We start from the raw sequence: 20,927 nt of genomic DNA on the forward strand, positions 1-20,927 counted from the left end.
GGAGTTTGTCAATTTTAAGCTGCTGTGCGTTCTTTACTACTTAGAGATGTTCATTTCCATGGCTTAATGTCTATCACCAACATGATTAAAATGATCTATGTTCATTATAGAAAATGAGACACTGCAGAGATTAACTCTGCGTTAATTGAATAATGTATTAAGCTGCATTTTGTTTTGAATGCTGTGTGTTGCATTGGCATTTTCTGTTAACTGTTCTTCTTGTTGCTGCTTTTTAGTGCAAAGTGATGTCACAAGTAGCTCTGGACTTGTTGGAGGAGTGCAGCCACCCAGCGTTTCAAGCAGTTCTGGGCTTACTGGAGAAGGCCAGCCACCTAGTGTCTCAAGTAGCTCTGGACTTGCAGGAGGAGTACAGCCACCCATTGTCTCAAGCAGCTCTGGACTTGTAGGAGGAGTGCAACCACCAACTGTTTCAAGCAGTTCTGGTCTTTCAGGAGGAGTGCAGCTACCCACTGTCTCCAGTAGCTCTTCACTTGCAGGAGGAGTTCAGCCAACTAGTGTCTCAAGTAGCTCTGGACTTATGGCTGGAGTGCAACCACCAAATGTCTCAAGTAGCTCAGGGCTTCTAGCTGGAGTGCATCCACCCAGCATCTCAAGTAGCCCTGGCCTTCTACCAGGAATGCAGCCACCCAGTGTCTCAAGCAGCTCAGGAGTTCTGGCAGGAGTGCAGCCACCGAGTGTCTCAAACAACTCTGGTCTTCTCATAATGCCACCACCCAATGTTTCGAGTAGTTCTGGACTTATGGGAGTGCCACCACCAAATATTTCAAGTAGTTCTGGACTTCTGGCAATGCAGCATCCAGCTGGTGTCCAAAATATGCCTCATTTAAATATAAGTAATCAAAGGATGCCAGGAATGCCTCTCATAGATATCCGTCCAGGCCTAATGCCCCACTCACCTGGGCCAAGGTTTCCATTAATGCAGCCAGGAGTGCCACCACAGCGTAGTATTCCTCCTCCAGCAATCCTTGATCCATCTCTTCACCCACCACCTCGAGGTCCTTTCCCTCCAGGAGATATTTTTAATCAAACAGAAAGACCTTTTGGAGCACCAGGAAGACCAAATATTGATACCATTTCTAATCCAGAGAAAAGACTGCCACTTGGAGGGGATAACATACAGCAGGAAGGAGACAGAGATTATCGTTTTCCTCCAGTAGAAAATCGAGATAATCTTAACAGACCATCCCCAGTGGATGTCAGAGATCCTGTTGGACGACCACCAATTGATCCAAGAGAGGGTGTAGGAAGGCCTCCAGTAGATGGAAGAGAACATTTTGCAAGACCACATATAGACATGAGAGAAAATTTTGGAAGACCAGGTATAGATAATCTTGGCCGAAGAGAGCATTTTGCTTTCAATTCAGACAAGCACTGGGGACAGAGAGGAGATTATGATGAAAGAGAGCATCATACCTTCCCTATTTATGGTGGCCCTAAAGGCTTCCATGAAGACAGAGAGAGATTTCGGCATGTAAACTATAGATTTGATAGTAGAAGTGGTCCCAATTGGAATAGAGGATTTGAACCAGATGCTCACAGAGATTTTGATGACCGCAGAAGACCCTGGGAAAGACAGAGGGATAGGGATGACAGAGATTTTAACTTTTGCAGAGAAATTAATGGGAACAGGTTTGGAAGAGACAGAATGTCAAACAACTGGATCCCCCCTCCACATCCACGGGTTTTTGAATATTTTGATGGGGCCGCTCCCCAACGGAAAGCTGATAATATGCCCCAGGTAAACGGTGAAAATACAGAGACAGAAAGTCAGCCACCAACTGCACAGGTGCAGGATGAACCAGAACTTTATGAAAAACTGACCTCTTCCGTCGAGATAAACAAAGAGAAGAGTGACACAGAAGCTGATATAGAAAGTGAACCAGTGGTAGAAAGCACAGAAACTGAGGGGACATAATCATCACTCAGTAGGTAAAAGATACCTTTTGTAAAGTTGTCATCTCTCTGTAATAGATAAATGGCTGACTGGACCTTAGTAGTTCACTTTTGTCTGCCAGAATTAAGTTAATCTGATGTTCATGTTCATCTTTCGCTTAAATAACTGTACAACTGACTTGTATAGAACACTGTTCTTAATTTGAACATGGTAGGTAAACATTTTTTTTATTTCTCTGGTAAAACATAAACTTGCCCCCACTTGCTTTTAATTTCACAAAGATAAAATAACAGCTTGTCAAAAAAAGACTTCCTATGGAAGACAATGGAATTTTTTAGATACTACCCTTAGGTTGGCTATCGAAATTGTTATACTTGAAAACAGGTGCTGGTGTATCTTGTCCGTGTTTTTAGGCTGCTGCAGAATTTTAAAGTATAGACAAAGCTGTGATATTTTATGTTCCTACAATTTGGCAGAAAAAAAGAAATGGCCCATGTTACTTAAGGAGCATAACACAGAGATTAAAAGTGGTTTTGTAAAATCTACACTATAGTCTCTGTTTTCTCTAAAGTAAGTGTTTGTGACTTGTTCCTCGTACTGCAGTGGGTTTAAAAAAAATGAAAAAGTACATTTTAATGTTGGGTGCATTTTGTTTTTAGATGCCAATAAAGCATATTTGTTTGATAACAGTGTTCTAGGTATTGTATTTTTTTAAAACCTGCAAGCTATAAAAACTTGGAATCAGCTATGATATGTGCTTAGCTGGTTGTTGCAAAAGGTTTATATTACTTTTGTAAGACCAATGCAACAGCTGTAATGTGCAAGAAAGAAGGGTATGGTTTTTACATTGAAAATCATGCAGTCATTAGTTTATGTATATGACATATGTATGTAAATATTTGTGTAAACTGTTTGTAGATACTACTCTTTCTGTGCGTGCCTGTGTATGTGCACACACTCACAGAATATTGTAGACAGTTCAATAAAATTGAAATGAAATTAGGTTATAAAAATTTGCCTTTCACCTTCTTTAGGTAGTAAGATAAGTATTTCACTGCAATGCTGTCAAGCTTATATTTACCTTCTTATGCTAATAGTTATATGAAGTTCTTACTACTTATAGAAGGTGGAACATGATACACTGTAAGAATATACAGTAGGATTTTAGCTTTCTTTTTTAAAATGCAGATACACATGAAGCCAAAACTTAAATATTTGCATTGTCTTATTTTGTAACATATTTAGTATTCTGGATATATTCTGGATAGGTAGTGGTAGTGTTTAAGTGCTTTGTGGTTATTTGTTTTTAGTGACTCAAAGTCCAGAGGTGTTGCACGAAAAGTAAAAAAGCTGTTGTTGGTCTAAAAAAACCTACATGTTTTTTAACAGAAATAAGGGGGACTTTGTTCTTTGGTGGCTTAATACTGAAGTAGAACCTCTTGTTAAATTGGCGAGATGAATTGGCTGCCTTGGTAAATTAGTAGCACTATTCTCTCGTTTCATATACTTTGCTGCTTGTGTCATTTAAATTGGTGGTGGATGATTTGGTCATGTAAGATTTTCAATTTATTCTACTCAAGTGCGTTCCACCAACTTCTTTCAAAATAACTTTTGTTAAAATTTTGTCTGAAAGCATTTCACTCAGTTTTGAGAAAGTTGTTTTTGTCTTGCATAATAGGATCAAGGATTAGATTCTGTTACATGAATGGCCCTTGGTAGAAGAAACACTTTTTAGCACAGATTAGAATTTTGATCTTTCCTGATAAAGTGTAAACATGCAAGTTCTAATACCCCTTCCTGCTCTCTCAAAGGGACAGAAGTATGAGAATGTCACATGAGTGTAAAGCATAAGCACGCCTTTGAAAGTAGACTCAAGTTATGCATGTGTTTGTTGCCCTCTTCCTCTGGGATGTGGGTTATTTTTTCATGCTGTGTCATGGTTCAGTTTTTCAATTATAGGGACTTCTATTCTGGATAGTAAATAAACTGTCAGTTTACGGAAGGTAGCCCTTTGAAAGTGGACATGAATGATTCATTATCTACTGTGCAAGTACTAGTCATTAGGATGTAGTGTGGTGTGCATTAAAGAATTATTGCTTTGTAAAAGACCTTGCTGATGCGTTTATTACCAGAACGTGTCTCAGGAGTTGAGATGAACAATGTTTAAGGTAAAAATTACCTTCAAATGCAGGCTTTGTGGCTCAAGTTGATTGGTGCTGCACAACCTACTACTAGTATTCCGGTCGGGTAGATATGGTTCTGGAAGTCCAAAAATACAAAAATAGCTGTAAGGGTATTTTGTGAATATAAGGGATTTTCTTTATTTTGTTTTAATACATGCAGACTCAAAATACTTCAGTCATAGACCATGTAAATACCCAGAATCAAACACATATTGGCAGTAGCTTTTATTTTCAGATGTAATGTTAAATGTTTTTCTTTTTTTAAACAAAAAGTCAGTCTGTTTTCTAAACTGGGACCTGAAGTATGCTAAATTACATGTAGTATCATGGTGTAGGTAAATTACTTGGTGAGAAAGGTTAAATAAATCATTTGGTAGTGATATAAAACAATGTATTATTTAATGAATTCATCTTTGTTAATATCTTTCAAGCATTAATAAATTGGCTACTGTACATATGTGTTATACCATCGATTTCTAACAGCTTTTTTTTTTGTAGAATAAACATTTATTGTACAGTCTTCAGTTGCATCGTGTTCAGAGCTAGAACTGTTCCATGTCTTGTTTTACTACTTCGGGGCGCGGACAAATATTACCAAAAGAACAAGAAGGGGCATAATACTTACAAACATAGTATGGTTTCTTTATCTTGCCAGTGGAAATGTTCTTAATCTTTTTAAGTTTTAGTGGAGACTTCCGTTTCCCACTGTAGATTAAACCATCATAAGCCAACACTTGCACTGAAAGGAGCTGTAGTAATATCCAGATCAAGTCTTTGATGTGGTTTACAGTAGCGACACGTACTTTTTTGCTGACACAATGGAAAGGGTGAGAATGGGACATAAAGAAGACAGGGGCCTGACATTTGGGCAACAGTTCTCATTTATGCCAGTTTAAAGCTTTTTCTGGTGATAAAAGCTGTCAATTCTAGCAACTAAAGAAGCTGATCCATAGTGCTTTGTATTTTTACACAAGTAACATATTTTGAAAAATACTTCAGGTAGATTTGCAGACAACACAAACAATATACTAAGGCATGCACGTTACTTGAAAGCCTTATGCATTAGTAAGTTGCTTGATATATTTATTACCCTCCTAGGCAGCATGTGTTTCTGATCTCTTACTGTACCATACTTGAGCAGAATGTTGTTACATTAAGAAGATTACAAAGATAAAATATAGCCTTTATTTGCTATAATGACATGATCTCCTTGCTGAAGATTTTTTCTTTTACAAACTGGTATGCTTTCGTTTTTATACATGGTGCTTCATATTGTTACTACAAACTCAAGAGAACAGATTGTTAGATTTCTTTGCTTTAGTAGAATACCACTCCTCAAGCCGTATCAGTAATTTAAATGGCTTTATTTATGAAATTACCATGAATAAGGCAAGACAGGAATACCGGAATCAAGCCTATTGTTTTGAATGAATAGTCATTTAATAAGCATTGTTGGAAAATTATCAAATAAATCGTCTATAGAAGGTATTGGTAAAATAAGCCACTGTTGCAGAGGTTTCTTAAAATGTAGTATTGGCAGTTTTGAACACGTTCAAGGATACATTGTGCTAGTCATCATAGAGTCACAGAATGGTTTGGGTTGGAAGGGACCTTAAAGACCATCCAGTTCCAACCTCCCTGCCACAGACACGGGTATCTCCCACTTAGATCAGGTTACCTGAAGTCTCATCCAATCTGGCCTTGAACACTTCCAGGGTTAGGGCATCCACAGTTTCTCAGGGCAACCTGTTCCTGTGCCTCACCACCCTCTGAGTGAAGAATTTCATCCTTAAATCTAATCTAAATTTACCCTCTTTTAGTTTAAAACCATTATCCCTTGTCCTACCACTATACTTCCTGATGAAGACTCCCTCCTCCATCTTGCCCATAGGCCCTCTTTAGGTACTGGAAGGCCACTGTAACCTCATCTTGGACCCTTCTCCTCTCCAGGCTAAACAACACCAACTCTCTCAGACTGTCTTCACAGGAGAGGTGCTCCAGCCCTCTGATCATCTTTGTGGCCCTCCTCTGGCCCCATTTTGACAGGTCTAGGTCCTTTTTGTGGTGGGGACCCCAGGGTTGAACATGGTAATCCAGGGGGGATCTCACAATAGTGGAGTAGAGGAGGAGAATCACCACCTCCATCAGTTTGCTGGCCACACTTCTTTTGATGCAGCCTAGGGTATAGTTGGTTTTCTGGGCTGCAAGTGCACATTGCCAGCTCACGTTGTGTTTTCATCCACCGATGTCCCCACATCCTTCTCTTCAGGGCTGCTCTCAACACGTTGATCATACACTCTGTACTGATATTTGGGATTGCCATGACCCAGGTGCAGTACCTTGCACTTGGACTTGTTGAACTTTGTGAGATTTGCATGGGCCAATGTCTCAAGCCTATCCAGGTCACTCCGGATGGCATCTCTTCCCTCTACAGCACCACTCAGCTTGGTGTCACCTATGCTGACATTGGTATTTCATTGAGTGCTGAGTGTGCACTCAATCCTACTGTCTGTGTCACCAATTAAGATGTTAAATGGTCCACTGAGGAACACTACTCATCATTGGTCTCCCCCTGAACATTGAGCCATTGACCACAGCTCTCCGGATGTGACCATCCAGCTAATTTGTTATCTATGGAATAGTCCATCTGTCAAATCCATCTCTCTTCAATTTAGAGACAAGAATGTTGAATGGGACCATATCAAAGGCTTTATACAAGTCAAGGTAAATGATATAAGTTGCTTTTCCCTTGTCCATCAATGCTGTCACTGTTGTAGAAGGCCACCACATTAGTCAGGCATGATTTACCCTTTGTGAAGCTACGTTGGCTGTCTCCAATTACCTCCCTGTCTTCCATGTGCCTTAAAGTGTTTTCTAGAAGGATCTGCTTCATGATCTTACTGGACACGGAGGTGAGACTGACTGGTCTGTAGTTCTCTGGGTCCTCCTTTTTACACTTTAAAAATGGATGTTGTGTTTCCCCTTTTCAAGTTGCTGGTTACTTCACCCGACTGCTGCAACTTTTCAAATATAATGGAGAGTGGCTTAGCAACTTCATCCACCATTCATTCAGGATCCCATCTCCTTGGGTCTCTTGGACTTGCACACCTTCAGGTTCCTCAGATGGCCTTGAACATGGTCTTCTCCCCTTGGGGGTCGTACTTCATTCCCCTAGTCACTACCCTGAGATTCTGTGACTTGGGGGGACAAAAGGGAGATGGTCAGAACAAGACTGAGGCAAAAAAAGTTGTTGAGTATCTCAGCCTTCTTCACGTCAGTTGTAGCCAAGTCCCTTATCTCACTTGACAGGATAAGGTACAGTATGTTTTATCTTCTTTTGCTGACCTAAGTAGATAGAAATTCTTGTTATTCTTCACATCCTAGCTAAGTTCAGCTGTAGCTGTCCCTTGCCTTTCTTGATTCCATCCCTATATACTCACAAGCCATATCTCCATAATCTTACAAGGATGTATGTCCCTGCCTACACTGCCTATGCATTTCCTTTAAGTTGTTGGTGGTGGTTGGTTGGTTTGGTCGTTTTTTGTATTTTTTTGTTTGTTTTTCTGTGTGTTTTTTTTTTTTTTTTTCGGGGGGGGGGGGGGGGAGGGGGGGAGGTTGGTTGGTTGAGGTCCTGACAGCCATGCTGGTCTCTTGCCTTCTTTGCCCTACCTCTTGCAGGTTGGAATTGAAAGCTTTTGTGCCCTAAGAAGAATGTCTGTAAATGTCTGCTAGGTGTCCTCTGCTCCTTTATCCACTAGGGCACTTTTCCAGGGGGTGCCATCCACTAGTCCCTTAAGCAGATGAAAGTTTGCCTTCCTCAAGTCCTGCCTATTTTATTTATCCCCCAAGATCATGATTTCTGCTAGGGCATGATCACTGCAGCCCAGGCTACCTCCAATCTTAACTTCTCCAGTAAGTTCCTCCAGGGTGATGAGCAGCAGGTGCAGTAACATTTGAAGTACTCATTTTCTTGGTTCATTTTCTACAAAGTCAAATGCTTGGGTCATTTAATTCAAAATTAGGATCCATTTTTACCAGTTTTCATTCTTTGTGTTTCCTGTAATGTATTTTAAAATAACAATAAAAAGTGGCTTTTGTGGTTTAACAGGAGCTGAACAGATATAATTTAAAACCTATTCAGAGCATCAGGAGTCACCAAGAGTAACAAGGATAATTTGTTGTTGTTAATATAGTAATAAAAAGATCTTTCTTTCCTGCTGACAGTTGAATTTTACATTAGTTACGTTTTCCTTTCAAGTGCTGAGCATTCACATATAAATATGTTCTGAGAAGCCAGCTACTTCTTGTATAGTTGAGAGACTGATTTAATAGGCATAAAAGCAGAGCATCTTCGTGTGGAGTTGCTTAATTGAACAAGAATGGGCAATTTTTTATTTTTGTTTTTTACTATAATCATTAACATCAGCAGAAACCTTTCAGCAACAAAGCTTATATCATATTGCAAGATAAGAATTGTAACTAGTCTTACATTTCTTCTTGAAGGATCTTCTTGGTGATGGTATTCACCCCACATAGTCTATACAAGGTCTTTGGGTATTCAACAAATGTTTTGAAGTGTTTTTTTTGTTTGTTTGTTTTTTGTTTGTTTTTTAAATTATGTACATTATATTTTGTAGTCAAGAATGGTAAAGTAAAGCTACTAAAAAATATGTAACGTCTCTTCAAATGTAATAATTTCTGGAAAAGGTGTGTAAGGTTTGAAAAGTGATTCTTGTCAGTGATAGGATGGCATGAGAATCATTTAATAGTTGCATTGATGGTGGGGGTTTTGTTGATTGTTTTTGAAGTTGGTAAACTATAAAATTGTATTTGCCGTAATTCTTAAATTCCTTTCTATTTTGCACAAGCTTGATGAAAAAGAAATTCCTTTCTGTCTTGCACAAACTTGATGAAAAAGGGAAGTCTTACTGAACATCCTACTGATACTAATCTTATAGATGCTCTGCTACCAGAGATTAGAGGAGGGAAAGGACAAATGATATGCATACTCTTAAAAATCAAGTGGTTGCTAAGATATGTTGTGCAGTTGAAGATGAGCATATATTCTCTTTTTTAGAAGTTTAAAGTACACATTGCAGCACTTGAGAGATACTTGTTATATCAGTATTGTCACTGATTTATTAATCTTAATCTGTACTCTGTCGTTTTTATTTTCAAGTTACCTCACTAGTGCTAGTTTTAAATTTTTTTTCCTATAAAATGGATCATACTAATGCTATTAGACAAGGAACTATTTTGTTCTTTACAGAAAAAGTTTTCTCAGACAGTATTTCAACCTATAGATAACTTAGTTGAACATTTTTTTCCTTCACAATTTAACGCTTTAATGCTGCAATTTTTCTCTAAAATTTGAGTTATAACAGATGTGGTTCATATTAGCACATCTCAAGGTTTCTGTTGAAGAAAAATTGTGAGTTTCTTTAGGGTAGATGACGATGTGTTTCTAAAACAAGGGTAGACTTCACAGCTGTACTGATTTGTATCTTGAAGCATTACAATTGTGTGCAAGTCAGTGCAAATAATCCTTTGTACGTGAAGAGTATCAAGTGGATATAGAATTGTTAACTTGGACCTACATACATAGGATTTGTGTAGATACAGGGAACTTTTGATCTGATGTGACTTCCACACTAAAAGAGACATCGTGAAATAATTATGTCCAGGAAAGCAGGAAGTGTAGCCTAGCTTTTTTCTTGACAACACTAGAAATTCAGTATAAATAATGATAGAATGTTTAAGGTCCTTTTTAAAAATCTATCTTCTTCCAGTTAAAGTAAGCTACATCATTGTCGTATGAATTTATCAAGAGAAAAAAAAATACTTTGAATCTATGCTGTTTCTGAGATCATCAGGTCTCATTCAGTAATGCAGTGAAATGCAGTTTTAAGTGTGCCTTAATTTCTTCCACGAAAATGTGGACAAAATGAACAAATTTTTTGTCAGTAGAATTGCAAATGTAGTTTTCATTTCGGTGGTTTTCTTCTATAATTTTTTGTCACTTCAGCAGTAGTGTGAGTACATAAACACTAAATGGAAAATCTGCTTTACAAACGTTTACTACAAGTTATGCTAGTCTGTCCAGTTCATTTTTCATTTATTTTCATATGCTTGCAATACATTGTTTTGTCAGTTAGTGCCATCACAGAACTCTTCTTACAACAGACAAAAAATACCTTTGAATTATGTCATTCGGTTGCTTAATGGGTTATTGAAATCTAAGACTTTAAATAAGTCTTTTTCTTGAAATTCATGGATTACTTCTACAGTATGACTACCGATCACTAAGAAATTCAGTATTGAGAACCTTATTGTGTAGGCTATCTGTGATTAAAAGACTTCATTCCATAAAATACTGAAAACAAATCAAAATGTTTGCTCATTCATTTGGAATTTTGCTATTTCTTAAAAGCTAAATAATGTCGTATTCTCAGACTTCATATCGATTTGAAAATTTACCATATAAAAAGATTATATGAAATTAACGGATTGTAGTTCTGTGAATTGTTTAAATGAGTAGGGCACCCATTATTTTATTGAAATGTAAAACCTTGAAGCAATTAGGATAAAAGTGTTAAGACTACATTTCAATATTGTGTATAAGTGTATGCATAATCTCTGCAGTTTCATTGTATACATTGTTACACACTTTTAACCTGCAGTCCTTGTTACATGATCAAAACGAATACGGAAAAGAGAAAAGTGGGAAATCCTAGCAGACACTGAGAATGCTGTATGAATTGCATCTATATACCAGCAATGGGTAGATATTGTTGTCTCAGAAGCAATAGCTTGCTAGCCTAACTTGAAATCTGATAAAAACTCAGTTACAAAGCATAAATAAACCATTCTTTTTTTTTTTTGATTTAATAATTTAATGCACACATTCTGAGTTAATATTTAGTGATTAAGAAGCGAGCATCCAATAACATTACATAGTGCTGAGCATTCTTTTTAATGTTGTTCATACCTAAAAAAAAAAAAAAAAAAAAAAAAAGCTAGGAAGGTTCAGGTAGATGTGCAAATATTTGTAAGATTACAATGTTCTTGGAAAAATAACTGAATATCAATGTTAATATATCTGTTTGGGCACTTTTAAGTAGTATATGCTCCAAAACACAGGAGGCCCCAAGTGAAAGAATGATAAAGAACCATTTTGTCTGCAAGGAATGTGTTGAACTGAGGTGTTGGTGTAAAATCCAAGTTATTTTTATTTGCTTCTGCTATGCCCCAGTCCAAATACTGACCTTGTTCAGTATTTAACTAATCCGGATGCTGATGAGAGGATATTTGGATTTGTTACATTTTTAGTTACCTCTCGTCTTCACATACGTGACCAATACAGACACAGACAGCTAGTGACAAGTTGGGAGTGTTAGCTTTCATGTGATTTCTAGGGACTTAAATAAAATGCTTCTTCAGTCTTAGTGTTAAAACAGTACGTGGCATGCTGCCTCAGTTGTTTAGCAGTGGGATGTTGCCATTGGCTTCACTGAATCCAGAATTTCAAACTCTTTGCCTTGTGTGTCTCAGATTCTTTTTCAGCAGCCGTTATAAGAGCAGGTGGTAGAAGATTATCTGATCGATTATCTGTCTGATTTCTACTGTTTCTAAGACTAAAGCCTTCTAGGAGATAGGCTTTTTTGGTGATGGTGCTGGATATTTTTTTATGTTCTCATGTGTTTTCAATTCATGAGCAGACAGCCCTGTTGAAGACTGTTGTAAGACTGTGAGAGTATGGTGGAGTAGATTGTACAAAACGTCTGAAAAAAAAATTGCAAGCTCTATACATTTCTAATCCTGTGCTCAAAAATTCATAGAGTGAAAGAAAGAAAGATAGATAGATAGATTAAAGCTAGTTAAGCATACTGGTCTTACCTTCTGTCTCTCCCTTAAATGATCTTAAGATTTTTTAATTGCAGCATATAGAGCAGCCCCATACTACGTGGTCACTGTTCTTTGATTAGAATCCATTATATACTCTGGTTTCTTTTCCCCATCTGCTTACTGCTTTTTTGAAAGGTTGGGAGGTTTTTTTTGTCTGTTTGTTTTTGTTTGTTTGTTTTTAATTATTAGTATTATTATTATATTATTTTAAATAGTTTTTTCTTCAAATGAATTAAAGAAAAATGAATTCTTTAGGTAAATAAAATTTTCTTTTTTCATTTTAGAATTCACTGCCTAATTCTCCTCAATTTCCTTCTCCAACGAGTTCTTACATTTCTGTATGACTAGAATAGAAATAAGAATGGATGACATGTAAAACAAAAATAAATAAAAGTTTTATCCAAAATATATATATATATTTGTCATGATAGTCTGGTTCCAGCATGCTCAAGAATATAAGTAAGTCGGCATTTTTAAAACCTCTTAGTAGATTATGCTATTCCATGCAACCTGTAAGGTTAAGCACAGGTTTTAGGGACTTCAGTTGTTGTCCCATGCAATGCTTACACATTGTAGAGAATGCCAAGGTCTTACATTTCACTTCTTGTCTTACCTTGTTGCCAGCTAATTTAGTCACTTATTCACAATGAAGGTATTTAACCAAAAAAAGTCTGAAAATTATAAAGAATTTTACTTTTCCCAACTTTGAGAATTAATTTGTTCTGAATGTCTCTGATCTTGTGACAGGAAAGCAAGTAATCATGAATCCAAAAGGAACAAATTTATTTATTAATACAATTTTATTTATTAATACAATAGCAATTTATTAAACATTTCCACGATTTTGTGGGTAAGACACAAAGTCTGCTAGAGAACTGGAAAGGTTTTAATTCATGGTCTGTTTTACTAACTAATTGGCTTTTTTTGAGAGCCATCTGTTTGAAAATTTTATTTTCTTACAGGTGCTTCCAAGACATTTCATGGTTGTTTGTTTCACTAACATTTTTCAGAACTGGGACCTTACAGTATAACTTTGAAATTATACATCTTGTCTTACGATAATTGCCTAGCACTGACCTGAGGTACATACCAGAAGATACACAATACATTAGAATTTATTATTATTAAACAAGTGATGGTATTTATATATACTTTCTAGAAGTTTCTGGAAAGCTTAGCCACAGTATTTCTAATATGCACTGTATGAAAAGAAACACAAAGTACAATATGAACTCTTCCTCTTGCTGTATATGTTACAGCCGTGGTGTTCCTTAAACTGAAGCATCTGTTTTGTCTTCTACTCTTGCTTTGCCAATGGAATCAAAGTTAGACATGGGTGTATTCAGGTATAGATTTAAGTGCACATCATCTCTGAAAATCAGGTGAATATTTAAAAATCAATTATTAAAGTAGGACTCTAAGTTTAGCTTGCTATGAAATGGTTGTGTGGTTACACCACATTTTTACACCAATTGTTTTTTAAGACCTTATTTTTTAAATTAAATGAAACAATGTTTTTGCATAGATAAGAAAGGTTCAGTCTTGACTGTGACTTTTTTTTTTATGTCAGAGTATAGAGGTTGCCAGCCTACAGATACCTTTGCTGTAGCAAACACAGTGCTTTGGCACTTGGCTGGACAAACCACCTCAGGAACTTGTCACCTCAAGGCTATGAAGTAACACAGGGAGATCAGTGAAGTAACAACAGACCAGGCAAATTGGTAGGCATTACAGATGCATGTGCAGGCTCCTAGATAGTGTGCTGGTCTTGAGCAGTAAAGACACAGGGCTCCACTTGACATGAGGATCAAGGTTTGCTTTTCTAATCAAACCACAAAACAGTGTCACTACAGCAGGCAGCAGAATAATATTTTCTACTGAACTTTGTCATATGGTTATTATGTATAAGTATGAGAAGTATTTAAAGTTAACGAGAAGTATGTTCTTCAAGTTGATCATTACTGGCTAGTCAGATTTGAGAACTAGGTGCTCTACTCGGAAGGAACCCTGCAACAAGCAAGAAAGATGGGGGATGGATAAACCACTGTAAGTGCTTGTATGGATGTTTTTTGGAACAGGATTTTATCTCAGAATGTTATAGGCATGTGATTCCTATTTCTAGGTCTCACTTTCCAGGGAAAGGCCATGAATTGTGTTCGGATTTTTTTTTTTTTGGAGTTCTGACCTTTTGAAATACTAGTAGTAGGTAGATGCCTCAAATATACTGTCCACTTGCATTTGCCTTCCCATTACTTGTCCAGTCTTCACCATGCTTGGGAACAGCTGGTGCAAGAGTGCTACATGCTATTGTCATCACTGTTCCTATCCAAGACGTTCATAGGTCTCCTTCAGTAGACTTTTGAATTCTTCTGATGCCATTGTTCTCCATTTCTAAAAAGCTTGAAATATGAAATCCGGTGTGTTTTCTTTCAGCACAAGTTCTCTACTGGAGTGACAAAATACTTCTCCAGTTTGCATTTCCACTCTCAACTCTTTTCTTCAGCAAAAGCTCTTTGCAGTGAGCATTTTAAAGCTAATTATTATAGCAAGGTTTCCAGTATCTTCAGTCAGAAAGTAACAATATTCTTTAAGAGTTTTGATGAAACAATTTCTGTATACTCTTGCTGGTTTTTTTATGCTTCCCCCACCTCCATAAAGCAGTGGTGTACAGCAAGGCACTGCAGCCTGTGTTCTTGCTTTCTTTTGAGGGAATGTCCAATGCGTCCCCAGAAGATTCACGACTTCCGTGAAGAGCAGCTCCTCAGAGTGTGTGCAGTAAGACAAGTGAAATGCGCAAGTCTCTGTTTCAAGGCCACCTTATCCAGGCTTTGAGTATCTCTTTGCAGCAAGTCCTTGGATATAGGAAGACGAGAATGACAGCTGAATGAGTTGCTCCATGATTTTACCATCATCTTTACTGGGGCTCTGGGAATTACAATTCCAGCAGCTTGTTATTATCCCTTTCATAAAGTGTGACCAGTTCTGAGTCATTCATTGCAAATACTATTGAAATCCTAAGCAGAGCTCCAAACCATGCTAATACTAGTGAAGTACACAGATACTTAGAATTGGTAATTTGTTCCTGTAACATAAAGGAGACAAGCACTCTCAGCCACACACACACCTTCTTCTGTCTCTTTAAAAACAAACAAAAGGAAAAACAACAACAACAAAACACAACCAACAACAAAATATTGTTGATTTTTCACTGTTTAATTCTCTCCTACATAAAATAGAGCCAATTTAATACCATAGCAGTGAGGGGAGCTGCATGTCCCTCACTCAGAAATAATTGATAGGGTGAGGATCTTATAACCTCCACCAGTGCTATTAAATTTGTTGCTTTCATGTGGTTGTTAAACCTTTCTTTGATCACTGTATTTCTAAAACAAACGCATGTTCTGTCTGCACACACTGCAGTATAAGAAATATGCACTAGCTTCTTTTTATTCTTTTACCTTTTATCCGGAGCATTCAAGCGACAAAAAGCAGGATAGCATAGGAATTGGGAAAGCTCTTCTTTCAGGACTGATGACTGTGTTGTATGCAGGAACAGGAGAAATCTCTGAAGCTCCACCATGTTTCCTGTGGTTTTAACTACACTGTATTTAATTCTGCACTCTAAAATTTTGAACGCTTTCATAATCAAATGCATAGATAGTAGTGAGCCGTTACTTGACAAAGTATCATGAGATCTTTCTTTCAGAAGACACTTATTGTGTGAAAATTAAAATTAATCAGTATAGAAGCTCTTTTTGCAAAGATACACAACATTGCATATTCTGAAAGAGTTTCTAAGCACTTGGTGATTTTGTTAGTGATGCAGTGAACTTGAGATTTGATGTTGTGTTCTTTAGAGTTGATTAAAGCATTGACTAAATATGTTTTTGGAAGTGTGAGCAGTGACCAAAGGGATTATTGTGGCTTTGAAAAATTGTGAAGTAAAAGGATTTGTGAGGAATATTAACTGAAGTTGCTGGGTTTTACGTGTGTTTTCACTTAGTTGTAATGTAGAGTTGGTGCCAAGCTATCTCATTATGTCTACTGTTGAGGGTTAACACTGCTATATGCTTGTATTTTGTTTTGCTTTAGTTTTCAGTCACTTCTAACATGCAAGTTTGGGGTTTTGTCAGCTTTACAAACCATGGAGGCTTACGTGTAACCCTGTGAACAGTCAAGAGGAGTACTGTAAACTGAGGAGAAATGATAATTACAAACCATGATGTTTGTAAAAGCTAGGGTAGAGAGAAAGAAGTGATTCTGAAGAAAACATTAAATGCTGACTCCTGTTTTTCTTGTTTTATGAGTAGGATGTCTGTTGTAGTTCGGTAAAAACCATAATGAAAAACAGCTGAAATAGCTGGTAGGAAATACAGCTATTTCCTTACTTACTGTTAAATACAATGTAGTCACTGGCTTTAGTTTCTTTGCTAAAGTTTTTGAGATTAGCCTAATTTGCTTGTTCTCTTGAGAGAGAAAAAAAAAAAAGAAGACAGAATACTGACATCTAAGCAGATGCTTCTTTTAAACTATTTTTGAAAAATGCAAGTAGAGTTAACCAAATACTAAGAAGTTACAGTAAAAATGCAAGGCCGGTAATTTTGCAACCTGGATGGAATATCTTTGGGCAAGGGACACTGCCTGATATTAATTTCCTTTTTGCACTTTCAAAATAAGTTTTTGGAAACATTTCTTTTTAATTTTTTTTGCAAGTAATTTTGATATCTCTTTTTACTATTGCTTGCAGTGAAGCTGATTTTTCTTCCCTCGGTTTTGCTTCAATTTTACTAAATTTATTGCCTGAAACCTGGCTGCTTGGTGCTCTGAAACCAGCAGAGGGTGCACAGAATACGCTGAGTCCAAGCTGTTTCCTTGCAGTCTCCTGTGTTACTGCGGCATGGGAACCAGACAACTGCCCTCTTAAGCCCTGTTCAGATGAGGTACTTATCACTTGAGCGTGATTCTCAAAATAGATCACAGCTGTGCTTCGGTGCACTGCTTTCAGTCCAATTTGTGCACGTCCATGCTAACTGGGGGGGGAATTTTCCCCCATAGTTGTACGCCAGACTCAGGACAGCGTGCCAGTTCCTGTATGTCTGATCCTTAACCCCCTGCTAAAATGAACAGGGATTACACATTCATCATTTTCACAGATCAAAGCCTACTTCAGAAATTGTTGGTGAACCTTAGGTGTTTGTCACTGTGATATTTTAGGAGAAAGGTCTGTAAAAGTGGCTGTTCAGGTATTTCTCTGTCTTTTTGACTGACCATAACAAAACAGTCCTAGCACTAACCTGGCAGGGGCTCTGCTGAGAGCTGCCACGCTCCCTCCCCAAGCAGACCAGTCAGCATTGCCTACCAGCTCCCAGTTCTTATCTTATCTGGCCCATTACAACATAGTTCAAGGACATAGATAACTTTTAAAAGTTTATTTCCTTTTACAAGTCCTGATGAGAAGCAAGCAGGTGTTTCCCCAGGCTACTTTCTGCTCTGCGCTCTTTGATCCTCAAACTGCCATGCTCTTGCCTTTTTGATTCTCAAATACTTCCTCATACACTTTATTTTATAAATCAGAAAAACATGACCAGGAGAGCTCAGCTGAGGGAATTTGCCTTACATTGTCTTTAGAATATGTTTTTTCTTTGAGTATAAGAATCCATTGATTAACTACTGCTTAGTATGTTTTATTATGTGGAGGTTTTTTGTTGTTGTTTGTTTCTTTGTTTGTTTGTTTTGACAGTATGATGCATCATGTCTGAAAGGGGACCAGCTGTGTACACCTCTAGAAAGAACTGGGAAAAGAACTTTTACCTATAATTGTTTGCTCTTGTGCTGGGGGCTTGGATTTTAGGTGCTCTGTAGATTTGTCACAGCTTTTGGTAGGATGATTTTTATCCTGTCATCTTTTTGATATTATTCCCCTATATTGATGTAGAACCTCAATGAGATTAGATTTCTTTATGCGGTAACATTCATGGGCTCATATATATATATATATATATATGTAGATGAATGTATCCGATTGTTCCCCAGGTATGATACAGGAGTGCCTTAACCCAGTGAAGTATCGACAAAACTTGTTTCCAGAATAGGACTTCTGTAAATATGTTCATGAGTTTTAGATGTTTCTGGGTAACGTGACTGGTGGGGGACAGTTTCAGCAGATCGGTGCTGCCTCATGGTATAAAGGTATACAACTCAGGTGGTTGTGTTGCCAACTGTGTACGATGGTAGTGTGCTGACAGGAACCCAAATGCTACCCAGGAGGAGATTGGCAGCCCTCTGTCAAGGCCCCCTTCAAACCCCATTTCTTCTCTTCCTCTTCATCCACTCTTCCTGCTGTCTCATCCTTCCCAGCAACCTGGGGTAGTGCTGCAAATGTTGTAGCCCAGCCATTTCGGTGTCAGCCTATCCCACCACGTGCAACAGGTTAGAAAAGGGAAGGTAGCTGCCATCTTACATTCCCACCTATAAACACATCTCCTAACATCATTCCTGTGAGAAATACTATGAACACTTCAAAAAATATTTGCATAGTAGTTGGTCATTTATATGACAAAGTCTAATAAACTAGACAGTCTTCTGGCTTTAATCATCTACAAATTTGCACTGAATGGATAATATCTATTTTACTACGCCCATTACTGAATAATTTCTTCATAAAGCTATTGTCTTTATGCACTCTATTTAACAGCGTGATACCGAATATACCAAATAACATATGAAAAAAATATATATGCATATTTTTAATGATAGTAACATATTCAATATACTCTATATTGAATGCATGAGTGCATTTTATATATAGTTTCAGTGGCATAATGTAAATTACATCACAGGTACAATTTTCTGAGACATAAAAAGAATCTTTGTAAGTTTACTGTGTAGGAGCATACAGTTGTGACACCTCAGCAGCCCTAACTTAATTCCTGTAATATCTCAAAGGAGGGAAAAAGCAATCTGTAGTTTAGATTCACAATGTAAATGATGTAGTTGCATAATACTACTTTGAAAAAGTTTTCATCCCACTGTGAAGCATTTTTATCCTGTGTTTTGTCTGGATTTAAATTTACATTTATGTCTGAATATCTGTGTTTATAATGGTTGGTTGTTAGAATACTTGCATTATTCGGTGAATTAGCCTACCATGAATCACTGAAAATCACTTGTTAGCTTATTTTCATATTAATATATTTCTTCTTTTTAACTTCTCCTATTTATATTTTTTTCCGAAAACATCTTATTTTTCCAGCATCTTGTTGGAACTGAGTTCATTATATCAAGTACAGCTTGTTTTCTGCTTATTTCTAGAAGGCCAACCTCCTCTCTAGATGAGTTATACTGTAATTAAGTGTCCTAGGAAACCAAAGCTTTAAAAATATTTCTTTGTATTATTTCTTGTAAGAAAATACTTCAACATTCTTATTGAGTGTTTGGTTGTGGTTTTTGTTTGTTTGTTTGTTTTGTTCTTGTTGTTTTGTAGATCTTTGATGAAAATAGAAACTCAAACTGCAGTTGCCAAAAAAAAAAAAAAAAAAAAAACAACATTTATTGTGCATTTACAAACATCGTCTTATGCTCTTCCTCTCATCTGCTAGTTGATTGATCTTGTAAAAGTGGGAAAACCCTAATTCAGATCTCTGGAGTACATTGATTTAAGTAACTGGTCTAGACTGAAGTTTTGAAGCTTCTTCAGGTTGCTGAGAAGAGATGATAATGAGACTTGAGATTTGCATCTAAAGGAGCAAGTGATTTGTTTTCTACTTTGCTTTATAAAATTCTCAGTCTCGTTCACAATAAAATAAATTTTAATACTGTTTGGGTCATTTGAGCATTGCTTTCATGAGTGTTTTATTTACATTGATTTCCTTAGTCCAGTGTTACCTTCAATATGTTGGAGTCTTAGTTGGATTTTGTATTTTAGCTTTTGCACAGTGCTTTGAACTCAGTGCATCAAAAGAAACCCACAGGTTCACTTTTAGAGTGTTGAAATGTGAAAGGAAATGCCAGAAAATTAGTTATTTTCATGTGATAACCGTCATTAGGAGTGTCTGATTTCTCACTCCTCTCTTTAATGAGATCCTATCCAGTTCTCTGAAGTTCCAGTTCTTTCTGTTTTTCCCCTGTACTGCAGTGAAAGTCTTCTCACTCTGCTCAAGAACAACATGGTTATACTATTCTCTTAGCTACATAAATTATGTTCTTTACCGTGATTAAAGGAATGAAGTAAAGGACAGTCTGATTTTACACCTGTTTGGCCTTTTAGTATAAATACACTTTTCATTTTTTCATGGACATGAAGTTTTGTCAAATACAAATTCAGTAACTTTTTTTTTTTTTTTTTTTTTTTACAAATTGCTGTTTTGAAAAAACAGGATGGATTTTTTTTTCCACTTGGATTCTGTTAACAGCATTCCTAATGTGTCCCAAACAGTAGGAAAGATGATTTTCTGCAGATTTATTTATAATAAGCAGACAAAATTCTTTTAGTCTTTTTCCTCATTAGAATCATTTGTGAAGGTGGTGCAGAGTGAAACTTGCCACTCAATGATACCCAGATTTGGTCCAGTAGAGGTTATACTATTTGGTTGCTGCTTGAATTACTTTTATCAGGGCAATGCAGTACCTCCAGCATAGACATCTTCTGGATAGGTGTCAGCATGTGTGGACCAAAGGGTAGCAACTGTCTCATTCATGGCCCCATATTGTTGCATGTCTGATTCTTTTACTCCCTTCCTATCTTGCCACCATGTTAGTGAGGGAATGCCACTATGGTAACATCTCATGTGGTCCCTTCTTCCTGCAAGAGCTCTTCTTCTTCACTGCTCTTGTAGCAGAGAGAAGCCAAAGTCTCCCAGCTTCCAGATTTTCAAGATAAGAGCTATCTTGCTCCTGTTGGGACAGAAAAGACGCTCAGTTTAGTG

General features: G+C 37.1%; 1 protein-coding gene across 7 annotated transcripts in view; it reads left to right on the forward strand.

Annotated features, from left to right (window-relative positions):
* SCAF8 (SR-related CTD associated factor 8) overlaps nucleotides 1–20,927 on the forward strand; it is a 165,609-nt gene that overhangs the window by 60,694 nt on the left and 83,988 nt on the right. For 5 of the 7 annotated variants that reach the window (XM_080585248.1, XM_080585243.1, XM_080585246.1 and 2 more), the window contains exon 20: nucleotides 237–20,347. In XM_080585248.1, the coding sequence (XP_080441374.1) occupies nucleotides 237–1,936 (1,700 nt within the window). In that variant the 3' untranslated portion in view covers nucleotides 1,937–20,347. Of the gene's footprint in view, nucleotides 1–236; nucleotides 20,348–20,927 lie in introns of those variants that run through there. The other 2 variants (XM_080585244.1, XM_080585245.1) reach the window with 1 other exon arrangement.

The sequence above is a fragment of the Anser brachyrhynchus genome (assembly GCF_964034855.1).
Source record: "Anser brachyrhynchus genome assembly, chromosome: 3".
Classification (NCBI taxonomy): domain Eukaryota; kingdom Metazoa; phylum Chordata; class Aves; order Anseriformes; family Anatidae; genus Anser; species Anser brachyrhynchus.